Source organism: Phascolarctos cinereus, unplaced genomic scaffold (genome assembly GCF_003287225.1).
Source record: "Phascolarctos cinereus isolate Bilbo 61053 unplaced genomic scaffold, phaCin_HiC Scaffold_4;HRSCAF=312, whole genome shotgun sequence".
NCBI lineage: Eukaryota > Metazoa > Chordata > Mammalia > Diprotodontia > Phascolarctidae > Phascolarctos > Phascolarctos cinereus.
This window is the reverse complement of record NW_027555847.1, coordinates 439,829,893-439,851,327: the sequence shown is the minus strand read 5'-3', so window position 1 is coordinate 439,851,327 and position 21,435 is coordinate 439,829,893. Positions and strand designations below refer to the sequence as shown.

The 21,435-nt window shown below is 35.3% G+C and overlaps 1 protein-coding gene across 2 annotated transcripts in view; it reads left to right on the top strand.

Moving 5' to 3' along the window:
- The window catches only part of PIGN (phosphatidylinositol glycan anchor biosynthesis class N), a 229,230-nt gene that overhangs the window by 171,641 nt on the left and 36,154 nt on the right, over positions 1 to 21,435 (top strand). For both annotated transcript variants that reach the window (XM_020995757.2, XM_078153336.1), the window contains 4 exons: positions 2,942 to 3,050; positions 12,071 to 12,173; positions 17,445 to 17,547; positions 19,615 to 19,701. In XM_020995757.2, coding sequence (XP_020851416.1) covers positions 2,942 to 3,050; positions 12,071 to 12,173; positions 17,445 to 17,547; positions 19,615 to 19,701 — 402 coding nt within the window. The remainder of the gene's footprint in view (positions 1 to 2,941; positions 3,051 to 12,070; positions 12,174 to 17,444; positions 17,548 to 19,614; positions 19,702 to 21,435) is intronic.

Sequence of the window (21,435 nt, the reverse complement as noted above, 5' to 3'; positions counted from 1 at the left end):
TGCATAATAGTTTAAAACTTCACTAAGACTTTGGAGATACCTTGTATAGATATAAAGTTCAATGGTACTGAGGCTATGGAGAAGCAGGGACTCTAGTCCTTTGTGGGACTGTAGATTAGTAAAAATGTTTTGGAAAGCAGTACAGTGTTAAGTTCTCTGGGTCACAAAACTTACCATATATTTTACCTGAGAAATTACATTTCTAGGATTTTATCTTGATAACATCATGGGGTAGAGGAAGGGGCAGAGAAAATCTCTGCACAAAAAAGATTGATAGTTGCTTTATATATAGTAGTGAGATATTGGAAACAACCTATATGTTCAACAAATGGAAAATGCCTGGATAAAGCATGTTTTTATTGAAATATTATATTATTGAAAATGCTCAATATTAATAATATAAGGAAATATGAAAAGATTTATGTGAAACAGTGAAGCTTGAAATCAGTAGAGCCATAATATTTCTCATATTGATCCACTTCTCTCTATTCACATAGCTATTCTTTGTTCACCTATACCCAAATTTAGGCCCTTACCTACACTAGCCTATGCTATAGCTGTTTCCTAATTGCTTTCCATTCCTCCAGTCTCTTTTTTCTCCAATATCTACTCTACAGAGCTTGACAAGTGGATATTCCTTTTCCCCCCAGACAGACATAGCCTATTATTCTTACAAAAAAGGATAATCACATGTTTGAAAAAGGCAGTGAGGTTAACAAAAAAAAAATTGCAATGGAAGGGGCCAAAAATTGAGAATCATTCATTATTTTTCCTAGAAAATTATATTAGGGTATGAGTGGTGGTGTGGCCTTTATTCTTCTTGGGGCCAAGAAGGATAGCCTAAATCTCTCTCTCTGTCCTCTGCACTCTCTGGTGATTCAAGTTTGCATTTCCATCCTCCTAATAGATGTTTTTCCCGTGGAAATCTTGCTGTGCTCTCAAACATCATTTGTCTAACAAGTTATTCATCACTCCACCTCACTTCCCCTCCTCCTCCCCCCCCAAAACAAACAAACCTGCTAGTCTGCCTGAATTTCTTTGATTTTACAAACCTTAAAAACACTCTTTCTCCATTACCTTTTTCTCCTCTGTCTACCTCTTTTTCCTCTATTTCACAGATATGAACCCAACCATCCAGGTCCAAAACTTTGCAGCCATCTCTGGTTCCTCCCTACACTTAACCTCCCATATCCAATCATTACCTTGATTTATACATCACAATATTTCTTTCATGCACACAATCCTTTCTTTTTGTCTCCAGGTGGATATCCTTAACCACACATCAGCCAATATCACACACACCCCTTACCCCATATTCTGGAGCTTTCACTGGTGCTCTCTTGTCTCCAGACTAAATTATGAAATCCTCAGGCTTACATTATTTAAAGTATTGGGCTCCAGAAACTGGCTCCCAGTGACCTATCTGGCTTTATTTCGTGTTACTTGTTTATAGTCATATTAACCTGTTAATTGTTCCCCATACATTGACCAATTATATCCCAGCTCCGTGTTTTTTTAAAAGTTGTCCTCCACATCTGGAATGCTCTCCTTCTTCAGCACCACTTTAAGAAAACCCCAGTTCTCTCAAAGTCCAGCCTAGATGCCACTTCCTACATTAATCATTGACTGATTCCCCCCTACCCCCACCCCCAAGTTACTGGCATCTCTTTCTCTTGAAATGCATCTGTACTTTGTATTGATTTGTGTCCACATTGTGTTTTTTCAGGAGATGGGAAGGTCCCTAGAGGATGGTCTGTTTGATTTTTGTCTTTGGGCTTGTAGTGCATAGCGCAGGGGATTTGTTCTGTGAAGTTTGGACCCAGTCAAAGGGCCGCACTTGAGGACCTAGAGGGCCACATGTGGCCTCGACTGCAGGTTCCCCACCTCTGGCCTAGCACAATGCCTTGCATATAGTAGACCTCCAGAAAGGTTGTTTGAATTGAATTAAACCACAGCTCTGTACAATTTAACTGGAATCAAAGATGAAGAAATTAAAAAGAAAGAAGGAAAAAAAGGTCTAAAGATGACATTGCATCAAGGAATCCTAGAGGAGATGGACAACAGAATCATTTCGCTTAATTATATTTGTTTAATTTATTTCAATAAATACTCTGTCTAAGGCAATGTTCTTAGTTGCTGAAAATGCAGAGACAAAAATAAAATAGCCCTTATCCTAAAGAAGATTATGTTTTTCATAATACCCATAAAGTAGTCATTTAGACTTTGCGCCAATCTACTACCTCCAGAAACCACCTCCTTTCTATATATTACATTAAATTGTCTGTGACTTCTGTGTAGGTATATGATCAGTTTTTAAATTGTATGTAAAATATGGAATGAATATATTTGTAAATATATACAGAGAAGAGAAAAATCTAGATTTATGTACTATATGTAACCTTTATGAACAATTCCATAAAGATAGAATATTCCTAAGTAGCCACTACATTTATGTTGTCTGTTGCTTTTCTTAGCTACCTGAATACATGGTGGGCCTAAGTAGTAAAATTTACAGGATTAGAATTGCATTTTTAGTAAAAATAAATAGAGAAATGCTTCTATCATTGAATTTTGTGGAGTACAAGCTATAGAATAACCAAAGAAAATTATGATTTGGGCCTTCCCCAAGTACTGAAAACTAATATTTCATGAGAAAAAATCATTAGAAGGCTTTAAAAAATAGTACTATACATCTGATTATCATTGTAAATCCTAGTTTTATGTGTATACAGAGTGACACAGACATAAAAGATACTTAATATCTTTTACATATGAGATTAAAAAAATGCTTCCTGTCATCCTACCTTGTTCTTGTTTGACTTGAATCGATTTATGAAAAGCACTTTGTAAGTATAAAGTAATAGTTTAAGTAATCTTGCTGAAATGCTTATTTTTTACTACCCACAAGATTAATTAATCCTTTTGATTTTTTTGTTTTCAGATGGTAGGTGTACTTATTTCCACATATATTGTGAATAGTACTCACAGTAGTCTTCTTCAGAAACAAGGTCTGCCTCAAATTAACCAGATTGTTAGCTGGGCAATACTGGGTAAGATATGTTTCAACCAAATGAGGATGACTTTCAGGGAAATGGACCTGTTTATGTTCCCTTTGTTTTAGTGCTACTTATTTGTCACTATCTTTTATTATACAGATACTAATATAAAAAGAAATTACCTAGCATTGAGGAAATTTATATTACCAGCAGCTGTAGTTTTCTTGCCAGAAAAAAAATCAAAACTCTTGTGAGTGTGCATATGTTGTTGAGAATTGGTTTAGAAAATATTTGTGGTCTGATGATAATGGATTGTATTTAACATCTGTTAAAATCTACAGTGTTATCCCAGAAAAGAGCAGGATTCTGTATAGTTATCATGGTTGATTTTCATCTGAATTATTATTTCACCATCCCTCTTACCATAAGGAATAGAACACAAAATTGCTATCTGTTTTTTGTTTCTAAGGAAAGAATTGCAGTTGATTACATATTTTATCAAACCTATTAAGAAATTCAAAATGTATTCCTGTACATAAATATTGACATTTTAGGATATAGAAATTTATTTGAGAAAGGAAATATACTATTTGAGTATTTCAGCATTTTCCTTTTGAGGATAATATGTTTTGTTGTTGTTTTGGGGGCATGGGAATGGAGAGAAGTGTAGAAAAAGATGCCCTTTAGTAGTATGTGTTTGTATTTTGACATAGTATTTTCTTTCTTTTTTTTTTTTGGCTTATTCATTGCCATATGTTCAGAAAATAAACTGAAATTAAACAAATGAAAGTGAAATTCAGCTCCAAAGGGGAAGTAGAAGCAATGAAAAGAATAGACCATGTAGGTACAGGATTTAATGACCTTGAAAACTTTAATCTTTCTTTGTCTTTTTCATTAACAAAAGACTAAGACTAAGAAAGACTAAGAAAAGACTAAGAAAGAACCCAAGATAAAGAAGTAGTAGCAGCCAAATCTAGACCCATATATTTATCTCCTGTAAGATCTGTTTTGCTCCCTTTCCAAATGCATCTGCTACTTTTACCTATTGTATCTGGATGTATTCAGATTATGGGATTTTAGAGCAGGATAATACCTGAATGGTCATGTAGTCTGAACCTTCTGTTTTATTGAAGAAACTGAGAATTATAAAATTGATGGGATTTACTCAGGGCCACATACTGTTGGTGACTAAACTAGAAAAAGAACCCAGGTCTTCTAATTCCAAGTCAGGGCTCTTGGCACCATACCACATTGCCCATTTAGATGCCTCTTTGACAAAAACTAATGATCATTTTAACCAATAACCATATGTCATTTTTTCCAGTGTAAATTATATTAATTTTTCAATGTATTTATGTAATTATTCTTCATCATTCAGCATTTACCATTTTAATAGATATATTGAATGAAGTATTACAGAAAATACACTTTCTTTTTCCAAAGTTGTGGGGAAAGAGGAAGAAGAAAAGTTGTGTGTGTGAAATATCAAACCCAAATGAAACCCTCATACTTGTACAACCTCACAGGGATACTTATCACCAGCATAGTCACACTTAAATATTAATAAATGCCTTTCTCATAATAATGCAGAATCTGTTTGGAGTCACCCAATCTGTAAATTGCATAACAAAGATACTAACTAGTGTAAATGAGCTAAACCATGAACTGTCAGCTAACCCCCTTGAAGAAGCTATGGAAAACTTGTTTCTGAAGCAATAATAATGATAATAACTGACATTATACACACACACACATACACATATCACTTCAGAATTCTCAGAATATTTGAGAGACCTATTATCCTATTAATTGTCACCTGGCTTTCTGTCATCTAGTCCCTTGCAGAGGTGTTAGCCCTGAACATAAGTTACATCCCTCCTAAGCACATACACTTTTGCTTCCTTTCTTTCCCTGATCAAATTTTGGAACTGTAGGAAAGCTAAAAAATTGAACCAGACCATAGGATTGTACTAAAAGAGAAAAGATGGATGTTCCAACTTCAGCTATGTGACCTTGGGCAAATCATTTCAATTCCCTGGTTTCCTCATTTTATATTATTGAAGTAGATTATTGAAGTAGATGATCTTGAAGGTCTCTTCCAGCTTTAAAGTCCTCTAAATGGCTCATATTAATAACTGTTCACTTTTTAGCCATATGTTTATTATTTATCTAGTCAAAGAACCCAGTAGTAGGGAGAAGAAAAAATGATTCTGAATTTGTTGCTGATTTATGCCCCATCCTATAATTGATATGTTTAAAACCTGAAGTACTATAAAAACTACCTGTTTTATACATGCAAAACTATTGTACATGATTAAAATTTATTTTATATTTTTTTCCAAAGAGGCCAAATTGTTTAATGAATGAAGAACTGGCCTCAAAGCAAAGAAGACCTGGGTTTAAATCTGACACATTTTAGTTTTGTGACCCTGGGTAAGTCATCTCTCTAAGACTATAAGTTGCAGAGAATGTGCTACCTTTCATTGGTAGAGGGAATTTCCTTACCAGATAGTTCCTTATATGAATGAATACATAGATGCAGTCCCCATCCCTTTATATTTTTCCATTCCAAAAATGTAACACAAATATGTCATTATTACTAAGATTAAATATGGCATATATACTCTCTAAGGGGGCTATTTCCTTGCCCTTTTAATTAATCTGGGCTTCATATTCGGGAATAGGTAATGACATGAGTTCCCTGTGGTTAGTTAGCAACAAAAATGTTATTTTTCTTAAGGTGAAGTAGAGGGCATTAGAAAAGAGTTATCTCACCTCCACAGAAGTCTTATCAGGGCATGTAAATAACACTGAATTATTTTTTTTTAATTAAATTATTCTTTATTTATTTTAACATTAATTTTTTAAAATTTTGAGTTCTAAATTTTCTCCCTCTCCCCCCACTGAGAAGGCAAGCCTTATGATATCAATCATACATGTGAAATCATGCAAAACACATTTCCATATTAGCTATGTTAACCAAAAAAGCAAGAAAAATAAAGTAAGTGAAAAAAGTGTGCTTCAGTCTGCACTTAGAGTTCATTAATTCTCTCTCAGGAGGTGGATAGCATTTTTTAATCATAAGTTCTTTGGAATTGTCTTAGATCATGATACACTGAATTCTCAAAGGCTATGTGAATGGAATATAAGCTGTGGCTGAGAAGCTTCAAATATGGGGTTAATAACAGGATCCTATATTTGTTGTGTTTTCTGAGGGCAAGCCTCAGTAAGTGAAGAGGCTCAGGAAGAGATGAAAGGAGAATATAAGAGGGAGGGTAGATTCTGGGAGGAAATAGTCATAAGCAAAATAAACTTTAAACTTGGGGAGGGGATAGTAAAGAAAAGGGGAAAATGTCAGGGGGGAAGAAAAAGTAATCATTTGAAGTATAGAGAGAAGAGAATAGAGAAGAAAAAGTATAAGAGATTAAAATGGTGGAAAATAAATAATTAACTATCATAACTATGAATGTTAATGGGATAAACTCACCCATAGAACAAAAGAGGTTAGCAGAATGGATTAGAAAGCAAAGTCCAACAATATGTCATTTACATGAAACACACTTGAAACAAAGACTCACACAGAGTTATAATAAGGAGTTGGAAGAAAATCTATGATGCCTTAGGTGAACAACAACAACAAAAAAAGCAAAAATACTTTGTTTTCAGACAAGGCAGTAACAAAAATAGACTTAATTCTAAGAGATAAAGCAGAAATTACATTTTGCTGAAAGGTAATATAGACAGTGAATTAATTTCCTTATTTAATATATTTGCACCAAATGGCATAGTTTATAAATACTTAACAGAAATACTAAATGAGTTGTAAGGAAAACTAGACAACAAAACTATAATAACAGAGGTTCACAGTTTACTCATATCAGCTTTAAATAAATCTAACAAGAAAAGAAAAGGTAAAGAAGTTAATAACATGAATGGAAATTTTAGAAAAACTAGATATGATAGAACTGGAAGTTATCAAGGTGAGATAGAAAGGAGTATATTTACGTCTTGGCTATACATAGCACCTTAACAAAAATTGATCTTGTGTTGGGACATAAAAACTTCAGAAATGCACAAAAGTAGAAATATTTTGCAAATCTTTGAATGATCACAATTCAATAAAAATTATAGTAAGTAAAGGGCCCCTGGAAAAAAAAAGTATTAAAAATTAACTGGAGGCCAAATAATTTAATCCTGAAGAATTGATAGATCAAAAATAAAATCATAGTTAACAAGAGAAAATTTCATTAAAGTTAATGACAACAGTGGTACAATATTCCAACCTTTTTGCAATGCAGCCAAAGCAGTTCTTGGAGTTCTTTTAATTTCTAAACCCTTTTATTAGCCAAAGACAATTGAAGAATTGGAAATAAAATTTAAAATACTTGAAAGCCAACAAATTTTCAAACCTCCATTGAGTACCAAAATAGAAATACTGACAGTTAAAGAAATTAACAAAATTGAAAACAAAGAAACCATTGAATTGATCAAGCTAGGAGCTCATTTTTCAAGAAAAACCAATCAAATATATAAACCATTAGCTAACTAGATTAAAAAAGAAAACCAAATTACCAGTATCAGAAATGAAAAAGGAAAATATACAACAAATGAAAAAACAAAGTATATTATATCATAAATTAGTTTGCCTAACTGTATACCAACAAAACCAACAACTTAATGAATAAGTGAATATTTACAAAGATATACTCAAATTGACAGAACAAGAAACAGAATTTAAACAACCTAATTTCAGAGGGAGAAATTGAACAAGACTTAAATGAACATCTGAGGAAACAACTCCAGGACCAGAAGGATTCACAAGTGAATTATAAAATATAAAATATAAAACACAATTTCAATATTACATTCATTGTTTACAAAAATCGCAAAAGGAAAGATCCTATCAAATTCCTTCTATGACATTAATATCCTCTTGACACAGAAACTAGGGACAATGAAAATAGAAAAATAAAACTATAGATCAATGTGCCTAATGAATAGGCAATTTTTTAAAATAACGTGTTAGCAATGAGACTAAAACAACATATCACAAGGTTTATGTACTGTGACCAAGTTGGATTTTATACCAGGAATGTAGGGTTTGTTTTATATTGGGAAAACTATAGACTTAACCATATTAATGACAAAATCAAGAAAAATCATACAATCATATCAGTAGATGCAGAAAAACTTAACAAAATGTGAGCTTTTGGGCCAGTAAGCAGGAAGTTAACATACTTCTGGAAGGCATGAATCATATTAATTGTAATATTTTTTCTATAAATTAAAAATTTTTAAATATAAAAACATTGCAGCTAAGTAGAAGGCAGACATTATTCACCCCACTACCACAAAAAAAAAGCAATTGAGAAAATATCATAAAGAATGTGTACTGCATCCTTTCTCATATCTATCAAATTTTTCTTAATATAATTTATGACCTCATCCATTAGGTTTCTTAGTTCTAGGGAAAGGAAAGCATCCTGTAAGCATATTAAAGGTTTATTGTTCCTACTTATGCCTAGAGGACAACACTTGTTGTGAACCCCAATCATAATTCAGCTCGTTTCTACTCCAGCATTTCCTCATTCCTGAGCAGACCAAACCAATAGACTTCCCAGCCCCTCAATCAGGAGCATACCAGCATAGGACTTGAGTCACTTTCTAAGCCTGTGGAACCACTAAGGAGACACCCAGATGCACAGTGTAGGTTAAGACACTGGGACCTAGAATCCCCAGTTACTAGGCACTACCTTTTTAAATTGAGCCCAAGACCACTTTCTCTTGTGTACACTGAAAGCAACTGACACACTTCATTTTTTGTCTCAGTAACATCTCATTGGAACACTCTTCTCTTCCATTAGACATGAGCCCCTTGAGAGCAGGGACTTCTTTTTTGCCTTTTTTTTTTGTATTGCCAGTACTTATAATAGTGCCTGGTACATAGTAAGTATTTATATGCTTGTTGACTTAAAAATACTTGTTGATTCTTAACCATCAACACCTTACTATTGCTGGTGTTCCTTTTATGCTCAATCTCTAATGTCTTCTCCCAACCCTCACCTTTATGTGTCATTTCCTTCAGGTACATTTGCCAGGTGTCAAGAGTATTTGAGGGGGGCAGCTAGTTGGCACAGTGGCTAGAGTACCGGCCCTGGAGTCAGGAGGACCTGAGTTCAAATCTGGTCTCAGAATACACATTTGACATTTGCTAGCTGTATGACCCCAGGCAAGTCACTTAACCCCAATTGCCTTGCAAAAAAAAAAAAAAGAGTCTTTGCACCTGCATGTTACACCCTGTGCTGCCACCCTGGATAATTGCCCCCATACTTGCTTTACTGCCAACACTAGAGGGATGAGGCTTCATTGTAGTTACATCAGAGGGCTTGTGTCCCTTCATCCAGCTTGTGTTTTGCAGTTTGTATCCACACTATGTAGTAAACAAAAATTAATGGTCTAAAATGTGTCATAAAAGTAGGTTTGCTAAATCAATGTCTCACAGTAACATAAATTATTTTAAATGGGACTTTCTTCATAGATTTAACCACAGAGAGCAGAGATTTAATCATAATAATAAAAAGTTCACTAGGTAAATGGGAGAAACTGAGTAAACTTTTTACAATGCAGTGGCCATGAAAATATATTTAATGAGGTAAAAAAAAGAATGCCTTTTACTGCTACCTCATGCTCCCAAAAAGTTGTTTGGTATTTTTCTTCACTGTGTAAGAAAAAAACTAATATAACTCTTGGTTTAGTTAAGTTTCAGAATCTAAGAGTTGGGCAAGACCCCAGAGGGAAAGACATCCTATTGCAACCTATTCCTAAACAAGAATCCCTTCTGTACCATAACTGACAAGTGGTCATCTTGTCTTTGCTTGATGGTCTCCAGTGGGGCATTCTCCCGTTCATATTCTGAGCAGTCTTCATCACAATTTTAACTAATGCTTATTTTAATGCTTCAAGATTTAGAATGCATTTTACATATGTTGTCTCATTTTCACTATTAACATTTCTGCTTTATTAATGGGGAAAACAACTTCTGGCCAATCATATTAAACAAATTAATCAAGAATATAGTCTTTATTAAAATACAAGATAGCCAATAACTTGGCTAACTATCAAGACTTAAAATTACTTTTTAAATTGATATATAAATTCTAGTTTGGGTGAATTTGGAGATATTGAAACTACTTTATGATTTCTATTTCATCTGCCAAATGGTATGACATAATGAATGTTTTAAAATTAATGTTATTATAGTGAGACACATCTTAAACTTAAATATGCCCAACGTACTAAATATGGATGCCTATAATTCTTAGACCATTGCAGCTCCTTTGGGGGATATTTAGAGATTTATATCTAAAGAAGAAAGCCAGTAAATAATGCTAAAAGCAGTGGCCCTTTCAGTATGGGTACATTTCACCTCCCACAAGGGAAAGCCTTTAAACAGCTGGAGGGTGATGGAAAGAGCCAGAGACGGGAGGAAAAAGATACGTCAATGTTACTCTCATCCAAAAGACAAAGCTACAGATAGGTCTCTGAAGCGAGCAGGATGCAAGGGGTTCAGCCTTAGGTGTATTGATTTTCAGGCCCAGCAGGGGGAAAGGGTTTGATGATGTAGGTAAGAGGTACCCTTGCACCCTAGCCACAGAGGTAGTGACAAGATCTGGGTCAGTCTTTTTGTTCTTCCATGCTGAACTCCTGATCTATCCCATGTGGCAGAAAGATTTTGGAATGAGGAAGAGGACCAGGTAACAACAAGAGCAACAACACAAACTAGCATTTACATATTGCTTTAAAATTTACTTTTCATATATGTTAACACATTTGATCCTCACAATACCCTGAGAGGTAGGTGCTATTATTATCCCCATTTTACAGATGAGAGAACTGAGGCAGGCCGTGGTTAAGTGACTCGTCCATGATCACACAGCTAATACATGGCTGAGGCGGGATTCAAACTCAGGTTTATCCTAACGTCAAGTACTACACTCCGTCCACTTCACCACCTAGCTGCCTAACTAAGAGAGGAGTGTCTCAGGTGCATCTGACTGGTTTCTAACCTCTGATGGGGGCAGGGTGGAATATCACTTAAGATTCAGTCAGTCAAGAAGCATTTATTAGGCACTTACTATGTGTCAGACACTGTTCTAGGGTCTAGAAATACAAAGAAAGGTGAAACATACAATGTTTACAGTCAAGGAGCTCACATTCTAATAGGAAAAACAATATATAAACCACTAGATACATAAAGAACAGTGGAAGGTAATCTCAGCTAGAAAACACCTACAGTGGAGGAGTAGGATGCTCATGGGAGGTGAGCAGGTTGAGGAACTGAGGGCTTTGGGTATGCGAGGGAGAACCAATATGCATATTGAAGGCCCCTAGTATGAGTGCAAGAGTTAGGAAGGAGAGAAAAATTATAAGTCAGGTATCAAACTCATTGAGGAAGGAAAAGAAGCAACCTGGGAGTCTCTAGACAGGAGCTACCAGGATTTTGATTGGGTGGTAGAAATGAATAGCATGAACTTCAAAGGAAGAGAGGTTATTGAGTGATGGAGGTAGGAGGAGAACCTGTAAGTGAAAATAGGGAGCAAGGAGAATTCCAACTCCCCTGCCTTAACCAGTGAGCTCAGGAGAATACAGCCTGTCAGAAAAAAGACTGGCCTCTGAACCATAGGTTTCTCTGAATAGCCACACCTCATAATGTTTACACATGTCCAGGCCAACAGTTGGCCGGATCCCCTGTGGAGGATTTACTGAAGAGCATAGACAAAAGCTGCCCATAATGAGAAAGTAGGGATGGGTGGTGAGCTGCAACGTTGGTGTGAGTACCTACAACGATGAGAACACAAATCAGTGAGATGTTGAATGTTTGTATCTGTTGACTGTTAGGGGAAAAAAATGTTAAAACATATTTCTTCATAAAAACGACTAAGGCAAACATAGGCCTAGATTAAATCTTCGTGCATAACACTTGCCTGTAATTATTCTAAATTGTTCTGTGCCTTTACTTAATATATTTCCTACATCTTCATGTCAGTGACATGTGATCTCCTTTCTATTTTCAGCCTCTTCCTTGGTTGTACCATTACTGGGTCCCACGATTGTCTTTCAGCGATTACTTAGCATACTTCTCTCCTTGATGTCAACCTATCTGCTGTTGAGCACAGGGTATATACTTTACTTGTTAGATTGTATTTTCACAGTTTTTAAAAATCTTCCTATCTCAGTGTTTAAACAATTATAAATTTATAGATACGACATATTTAAGGTGTTAGGTTTTGGGTTTTTTTAAGGGGTGTGTTGTGGTGTAATATGCTATTTAGCTTTTCCTAGAATTCTGCATTTAAGGATTTGTTTTCCATCTGAACTCCTGTACTGTCTCAGCCACATACTAGTGGTATGATCTGGGGCAAGTAAATTCTGTGAGACACAGTTTCCTCATCTGTAAAGTTCCACATCAGTGGAAGGAGTTCCGATACCAGGAGTTCCCCACATTGATGAAATCACAGATCCAGACCAAAAAGAGCAAAAAAAAAAAATAGACAGCTATTTGGCTCAAAGGGATAGTGGAGTGGTTTGCCATTTGACGTGATGAACTCTAAGGTCTGTGGCTCAGTGGATAGAGCACCGGGGTGAGAGTCAGGGAGACCTGGGTTCAAATTTGGTCTCAGACACTAACTGGAAGCGTGACTCTGGGCAAGTCACTTAATCTCTGTTTGCTTTAATCCACTGGAGAAGGAAATGCCAAACCACTGCAGCATCTTTGCCAAGAAAACCCCATGGACAGCGTTTGCGTACTGTGGTCCATAAGGTCACAAAGCATTGGACGGCACTGAACAGCAGCAAAGGTCTGTCCCAGGTCTAAATCTATGTTCCTCTGATCTATGTTAGTTATAGGGGATCTGTCTTATCTCCAGCTTGTCCCCAGTTAATATGATCCTATGGAGCTAGTACTTCTAGGACTTAGGGACAGTTTTTAAGTCTATTTTTTTTTTTTAGCAAGCCTGTGATTCCGTTTCAGCTCAAGGTCGGTTGGGTGATTACAGGCTCAGTTCAAAGCAAATACTAGTATCTACGGTGTTTAAGGGAGGAGACAAGGCCAAGCCTAAGCTAAAAGTCTTTAAGCCAACTCTGGCTATATTTTGCAAGTCAGGACCAGGGCTTAGCTTCAAAAGCAGACATGTCTACATAGGAGCATAAATCATGCCACAACATTTTCCTGCAATTATGCTGCATAACTTCCTTCCCCTGCTTGTCCAAGCCACACTTCATTTCAGTCCCCCACCATCCTCCCACCAACAAGCACCCTCCATCCTGCCCCTGTTTATTTGTGTTACCTCTGTCCTTATTCCTGGAAAGAGTATGTCACCCCTATGCCTCTACTTACTATCCTTGACTCTAAACCAAAATGACTATCCTTGCCACCATTCCCCCATATGTTTTGTTTCCTCCACTAGAATTCAAGCTCATAGTGGACAAAGACTGTTTTGTATTCCCAATCTTGTTGTTCAGTCATTTTCAGTTATGTCTGACTCTTTGTGACTCCTTTGGGGGTTTTCTTGGTTAAGGTGCTGGAGTGGTGTGCCATTTCTTTCTCCAGCTCATTTGACGGATGGAAAAACTAAGGCAAACAGGGTTAAGTGACTTCCCCAGAGTCACTTAGCTAGAGAGTGTCTGAAGCAGGATTTGAACTCAGGAAGTTGAGTCTTCCTGCTTCCAAGCCTGGTACTCTATCCATTGTTGTCCTGTCCCGCCCTCCCCCCACCCCCTAGCCCCGCAGCTGTCCATTCCTAGCAACTGGTGCTTAGAAAATATTTTTTTCATTCATTCGGTAGACCATTATTTCATACCCAAACACATGGTGGCCAAAAACCAGATGGACTTAAGGAAACAAATAGTGTGTTCAGTGGATAGGCCCAACACTATTCTCAGACTGGCCAAGTAACTGAGGAATTGATAAATTCCCATTTGAACCATCAGAACCACAAGCGCAGATTTAGAGGAGGCTGCAGTGGTTTCAAAAGCAATGACAAACTGAGGATGGACGTGCACCCCCTTCCCACCCCACAGTGATCACTCTGGCATTTCTCCTCAAGCTGCCATCTGAGTCCCCCTGCTGTGCAGGGCACTTTTTACTGTGAAATAAATGGTGTGATGCAGTTTCAATCCAACAAGCATTTATTAAGCTATTACTATAGGCTAGGCACTGGTGAGATAAAGGCAGAATAAAAAGCAGTCCTTATGAAGTTTGCATTCTACAGGAGCAGTATAGTAACTTTAACCCTAATTTTTAAATTTTCATTTATTTTCCAGCCACAATTATAGTTAATTACAATGAGTTACAATTTCAGCTATAATCCTTAACAAATTGTAAATGATTTTTCTAACCATAATTTTTAAATTTTCGCTTATTTTCTAGCTACAATTACACTTAATTACAATTTCAATTATAATCCTTAATGAAATTTACTTTTTTTAAAGAATTTTTAATTTTTTAATTTTTAGAATAGAGTAGTCTATTTTATAGTACAACCAGATGGCTTAGTGTCAACCATTTCAGACTGCCTGGGAAGGTTGGTTTGAATTATTTTTTTTAATAGGGACATATATATAGAAGAGCTAAAAGGAAAATAGTTTTTTATTTTATGATACACATATACATAAATTAGAATAAAACTTTATCCTTAATCCAGAATTATCACACAGAGGTCTTATTTCCTTGCATTAATGAAAAGCTAAGAGTCACTTTTAATCAGCATATTAATCTTTTTGCCTAGATAAATGTGCTTAAAAACATTCTGTTCTCTTCTCATGAAACTCTTTTTTTGTTGTTGTTGTGTATTTGCCCACCAAATTCTTTTCAAAACTACTATAGAAAAAGTTTCCATTGGACAACTGGCTAAATTTCATAAAAATCAAATTAGTAAGACTCAAATAAATGAGATTTTATTGTGTGTATATGTATATGTTTATGTATATATTGGGTTGCATGTGTATGTACATACACAATATAATACATTGTTATATAACATATATTTATGTTATATAATATATGTATTCATATATATGCATCTATACATGTGTGTATTTGTATTATATAGTATGTGTGTATGGAAATATATATGACATGTATCTGTATGTTATCTAATATACAATCTGTACATGTGTGTGTATAAAGTGTGTACATGTTATACATATTCTGCATATGTTGTATAACAGACTGTTCGTGCATATATGTGTGTATATGCATGCAGGTGTATATAACATATGTATATGTAAGTATATAATATATGTGTGTATTATGTGTATGTATAGTACATATGATATGTGTGTATGTTATCTAATGCGTGTGTATGTGTATATATGTCACATATATATATATTATCTAACTCCTAATATGTGTCTATAAGTGTGTATAATATATGTATATATGTAATATGTATATATGTATATACTGTATGTGTATATATTACCCAATATTCCATGTGCATATGTGTATATATGTATATGTGTACAGAGCCTATAGATAACAATTTACTTTAAAAAATCAAGAGCTCTGGGCTTGGACTCAGGAGACCTGGGGCCAGACCTGATGGCTATGTGATCTTGGGCAAGTCACTTAACCTTTGAGAAATTTGGTTTCCTCAATAGTAAAATGAAAATAGTGATAATTGCATTACCTACATCACAAAGTTGTGAGGAAAGCAGCTTTACCATGTTAAAGTGCTTTATGCATATGATCCTGTAATGAAAGTAAATCCAGTAGGCCATTTGCAGACCAACTGTACTTATGTTGCTAGGAACAAAAAAAAATGCCATTTTCAGGCTTCATTGTAAAAGTCTAAAAGTCAATGGCCCCATCTGCTTAGAACTTGCCTTTTTAATTCTCTTAATCAATAAACAAATATTTACCCCAAAATGTGATGAGTTCCAAGAGTGATGCAAAGAAATACGATGTAGTCCCTGCTTGCCCAAAAGGAGTGAGAAGAACCCAAATTTGACCAGGTGGTGGGTACTCTGGGTGATGGTAACAACTGGAAGCTTTCAAGGACTGTGTATATCCATGTTAATTGCTGCTTTTTATTGGGCAGAGTTTCTGGCTTCCCAAGCAACCCCACCCTTTGTGTATCTACACAGTTTTAAGATCTGGCTTTCAAAGTATTTGGAGCTCTGTTAACAGAGTATATTTGACCTCGTTGCCCCAAGAATCCTATGAGACAGACAGCAAATGTCCATCCCAAGGATAGGACAGAGGATTCTACTGGTTCAGAACCTTCTTATCCTCAGCCTCTTTCATAGGACTTTTGCTATGAAATGCATATATCTTTTGTAAGGATGTAGGCATTGAGACTAGAATTAAACCAAGGTTCCAATGCTGCCAACACAAAACTTACAGTCCTTTTGGGTAAATAAGACATACACACATGAAGCAATTAGTGAATAAAATAGTAATTAATATGAAGTAAGTGCTAAATTATGTGGTGCCGACACTAAGTGTAAAAATGGTTAGAGAATGGGGCAGTTAGGTGGCACAGTGGATAGAGCTCTGGCCTTGGAGTCAGGAGGACCTGAGTTCAAATCCAGCCTCAGACATATAACATTCACTAGCTGTGTGACCCTGGACAAGTCACAACCCCATTGCCTCATCAAAAAAAATTATTAGAAAAAAAAAGAAAGATATGACTGTGGGTGAGCATTGTTAGGGATGCCTCCACAGAAGAGCTCAGATTGGAGCTTTAAAGAACCTTAAAGAGCCTTAAAGAAATAGGTATCCCAAATCCATTCCATCAAATAATTGTAGTTTATTTTCTCCAACATAAATATTCATGAACAAGCTTAGATTTGTTTGTTTGTTTCTTCTTATTTTTGTGAGGTTTATAGCATTTCATTTTTTGGAAACATTTGAGGAGAAAGCAAAAGGATATTTTTTAAGCTTCCTATTCAAAAAAATATATTTGTAGTATCATAGATTTAGAACTAGGGAGTACCTTAGAGGTCATATAGCCCAGTCCTTTCATTTTACAGATAAGGAAACTGAGGCCCAGAAAGGTTAAGTGATTGCCCAGCATCACACAGCTTACTAAGTAACAGAGCCAGGTCCTTTAACTCTTTCAACAGCCTTATGCCCCCCACCTTCACCTTCACCTCTTATCCCTACACATTAATTATGTTGACTATGGATAGGTTATTCTAACTTTCTCTCAATTTCCCTGTCTGTAAAATGGATATAATAACTTGTCTTACCAAAGTCAGATAAAACTATAAAGCACCATGTAAATATGAGGTGATAATGATAATAATGTACAGTTTTAGGGCAAATATTTAGTGCTGTTGCTTTCATTTTAAAAGTGGTATCAGTACGGGTTTGACTAATTGATATACATGGTATATAGATTAGCATTATATATATGGTTTTGTTTTGTGTTTTTTCTGTCATAGGTATGAAGCTTTCTTTCCCTTTGTGTTGTCATGCTTAATGTTGGTTTGGATATGCATGGAACAAGAAACATTGCAACAGTCAGGTGTTTCCTGTACACAAAAGGTAATATCTCAGGACCATTCTACTGTAGATGTGAGAATACAAAAGTCACATTTATTCTCTTCTAAATTTTTAGTATCATTTCATTAAAGATTTTCATCACTTAAATTTTCAGAGTTTATTGTAAGTTACCTTCTGATTAAATAGAAGTCATTAGTCAATCATTTGATAGCTTTTGTCAAATTTTTTTAAACAACCAGTTTCTAAAGAGATTTGTCAGCCTTCACAAATAAGAGTAGGCTTGTTGTTAAGCAGGTAGTATGGAATTTCAAGTGTTTCTAGCAATCTACTGCATAAAATCAATGATGCAAAGTGAAAAACAATATAGGTGAGAGAAATAGAAAAGAAGAAATGTCCTTATGTTATTTCCCCTTTTCCCCCACCCCTTTCTTTTTCTTCTTTTCTAGTCTAAAAGACCATTGTGTTGTCATTTACAGATCTATGAATTTGACCCTAAGTGACTTGTAACTTCACTGTCTTACTCTTATTTTCCTAACCATCTCATTTCAAAATGTTTTCTCCATCACATCAGTGCCTAAGGGTCCCATCTCAGATGATTTCTCTAATAGAATACACTTAGAATTGTTCAAGCCGTTCCACCTTCTAACGACATTTTGTCAAACTGAGCTAGTTAGGTGGAATGACATCGTAACCTTCCTCTTTCCTTAGAAATGTTACTCATAATTACATAGAATCAGTACAAGGAAATACAAAATTTTTACTAAGGGCACTTGAAGGAAATGCTACTGTAAAATTCTTTCAATCAACTGTTCTGCCTGAGATAACAGGAATTAATATTGGCTTATTGGGGAAGGAAAAAATGGAGAAAATAAAACAGGAAAATTCATTGTAGTTGATTGTATGACGACTCTTTTTAAATTTCATGTAGGCAGCTTATAAACTTTAAGTGAAATGGTGTTTTTGTATGGATTAAGTATAGAGTTAGAGATTCTCCTTCATAACCTTTATATCATTTGACCCTCTATTGTTCTGATTTCAACCATTTATTTAGCACCTAGGGGCCAGATACTTTTCTAGGTGCTGGAGATAAAAAGACCAAGTCCCTGCTCTGAAGGGTTTACAGTCCCATCTTATAAGCACAGTTCCTAAAATAGTATTTTATATCTTCAAAACTATGGTACAAATAGAATGATATTATTTGTGTTATTATTCAATCAACAGGTATGCCTACTGTGTGCCAAGCATTGTGCTAGGCAATGGGGAATCCAAAAACAAAATGGTCCCTGCTCTCAAGGAGCTTACATTCTGTTGGGAGATAGCATGTACATATCAAAATTGTATACATGATAGATACAAAATGAAAACAAGCACATATTTGTTTTTTGGGGGAGGTATTAAGTTTGGAATTCAACTTCATTGTTGATAAATCTGACCTTACTTTTCCTGATAAGAGTAGGAAAAATATATGAACAGCTTTATTTTAAAAATAATACAGGGGAAAATTATTTAAATTTATGCCTAATCTTTGACTTCTGATTGCTACTGCCAAGCAAAACAGTAGAAAGTGAACCTGCTGCAGAGGAATTTAATACCTTTGTAATTTTTACCAGTGAAAGAACATTCACTGCTCTCTTAACTGGGAGAGGGTTATGTTTGTATAAGCTTATTGACAGTAAAAGAGAGAAACTAAGAAATCTTTCACTATACAATATTTTTTCATTCCATCCTTCATCTGGATTTAAATGGAAACTTTTGTCCATGTAAATTCACCTTGTGATAAAGGGTTCTTATGAGAAACCAGTCTAAAGTGAAGGAAACTAGAAGACTAAGCAAAACACAGCTTCTTTCTATTCTGTGCATAAAACACTAGAATACCACTGGGTTCAGTATAACATTGGCAATATACAATGCCTTTCTGGAAGATTTTATTAAAGTACAATTAAGCTAGAAAAAGATTTATCACTAAAGTTTCAGTATGGTATACCATTCTAGCTAGTATAAATAGGAATGGACTAATTCTTCATTCACTTCCCTATAAATTTACCATTTATTTTCCAGGTAAACCAAGAGGATATCATATATTGATTTTTTTTCTTACTACTTTCACAGCTCACCAGTATCCATTTTGCCTATAATATGGATATAACTCAATTCCGGCAACTCCACCTGGATGACATCCGTAGGTCCTTCTTCTTTGTATCCTTTGTTAATATTCTTGTTTTAAAGAGACATGACATCAAATTAAATAGTCATTTCACTTTCTTGGTAGAATGTTATATTTTTTCTGGTATAGTCAATTCTGCAAATCTCTAGATATTTTTTGAAGGACTGTTTTTTTATGTCTCACATTTGGCTTCTTTTTCAACAGTTGTCTTTCCAGTTGGGACCTTGTCTTGAATTACCTAGTTGATTAGCAGAGCTTTTGAGATTTGCCCATCTGGAGTGCCCCACTCATTAGTTCTATTTTTTAATATCTTTTAATTTTATGTTAATTCTTCACTATCATTTGTTGTTAGCCTTGGGAAAGAAAAGTCAGCTGCTCATCTAAACATCCGAAGTGACATACCACTTCACTGTGTTGCAAAACTTAGAAACAGCATACAGCTTATGATTCCCCTTGCTCTAGAACCTTAACCTACCTAAAAAAGAGGTAGACTTAAATAACTAGGACCCCCTATATTCTATCAAGTGACCCATAGATGATACTGTAAGAATGAATTTGGCCAAACCTGATGAACTTTTCTTATGCCTTTGGTATCTCTAATTTTACAATTTCTCGTCTCCAGATAATAAACAACATAATCCATAGAAAAGTCAAATGGTTAGCCATTAGCACACAGAACAAGTAAAAAGAATGGTAATTGTTTGTTCCTTTCCGGGAAGTAAATTGGAAGAAGAGTTTGCAAATGCTTTTTCCCCTTGTCCCTCTAAAGTCTTAGTGTGAGCATCCTAACTAGTCTCCTTTAAATATGTCTTCAAGGCCATGTAAGTCCTACAATAAATATTTTTTGAAAGATGTGTTGTACTTGAGTCATGTAATCTAGACAATACAGAATTTGATATTTGACATTTCATGCTATATGAATTGACGTCTTAGAGAGTTTTTTGAACCGGAAAAGATTTTAGATCAAGTTCTCAACTTTTTCATGTCATGAATCTATTTTGTGGTCTGGTGAAGCCCACAGATTCCACTTCACAGAAGGCTATTTTGCATTCAAATTGCATTCAAAATGAAAAGAAATGCAAAATTTCAATTAGACATCAGTGAAAATAAAGGTTTATTTTTTTCTCTATCCAAGTAGTTCACCACTCTGAAATCTCTCTGTGGACCCTAGGTTAAGAACCTATTCCACTGCCTAACTTATCCATTTTAATCAATCAGCCAATAAACATTTATTGAACTCTGCCTGTATATATATCAGACACTGTGCCAAGCACTGAAAATACCAAGAAAACACAAAAATAGTCCCTGCCTTTAAGGAGCTTACATTCAAATTTTACATCTTCTTCTTACTTTGAGGATCAGTTATTTCATCCATATGGGTATTCCCTTGACTGATTTAGGTCACAGCACTTCCACAGTTTAGTAGTGTTTTAAAATGAGCTTCTATGGCCAGAACTACTAATCATGTGCTACACGAGGAAGTATGGAAGAAAAATCTCAGATAAAATGCATAGCCAGTATGGGCCCATACACAAAGCCTTTCCAGGTGTGGCTGCTCCCAAAGTCTGCATTTTCTTGGCACAACATCTGAAAACTAACAATGAAGCATCACATTAAGATTCTAAGGGGAGCCCTTCTCTTAACCTCTCCTTTAACACTTTCGGTGAGGAGGAAGGAGCTCTGGACAGTCCAAGTGTTAAATGGGGCTTTACCTAAGTGCTTTGAGGGTCCATGATCTTTTAAGCGTTGGTGTCCCTCCACAAATA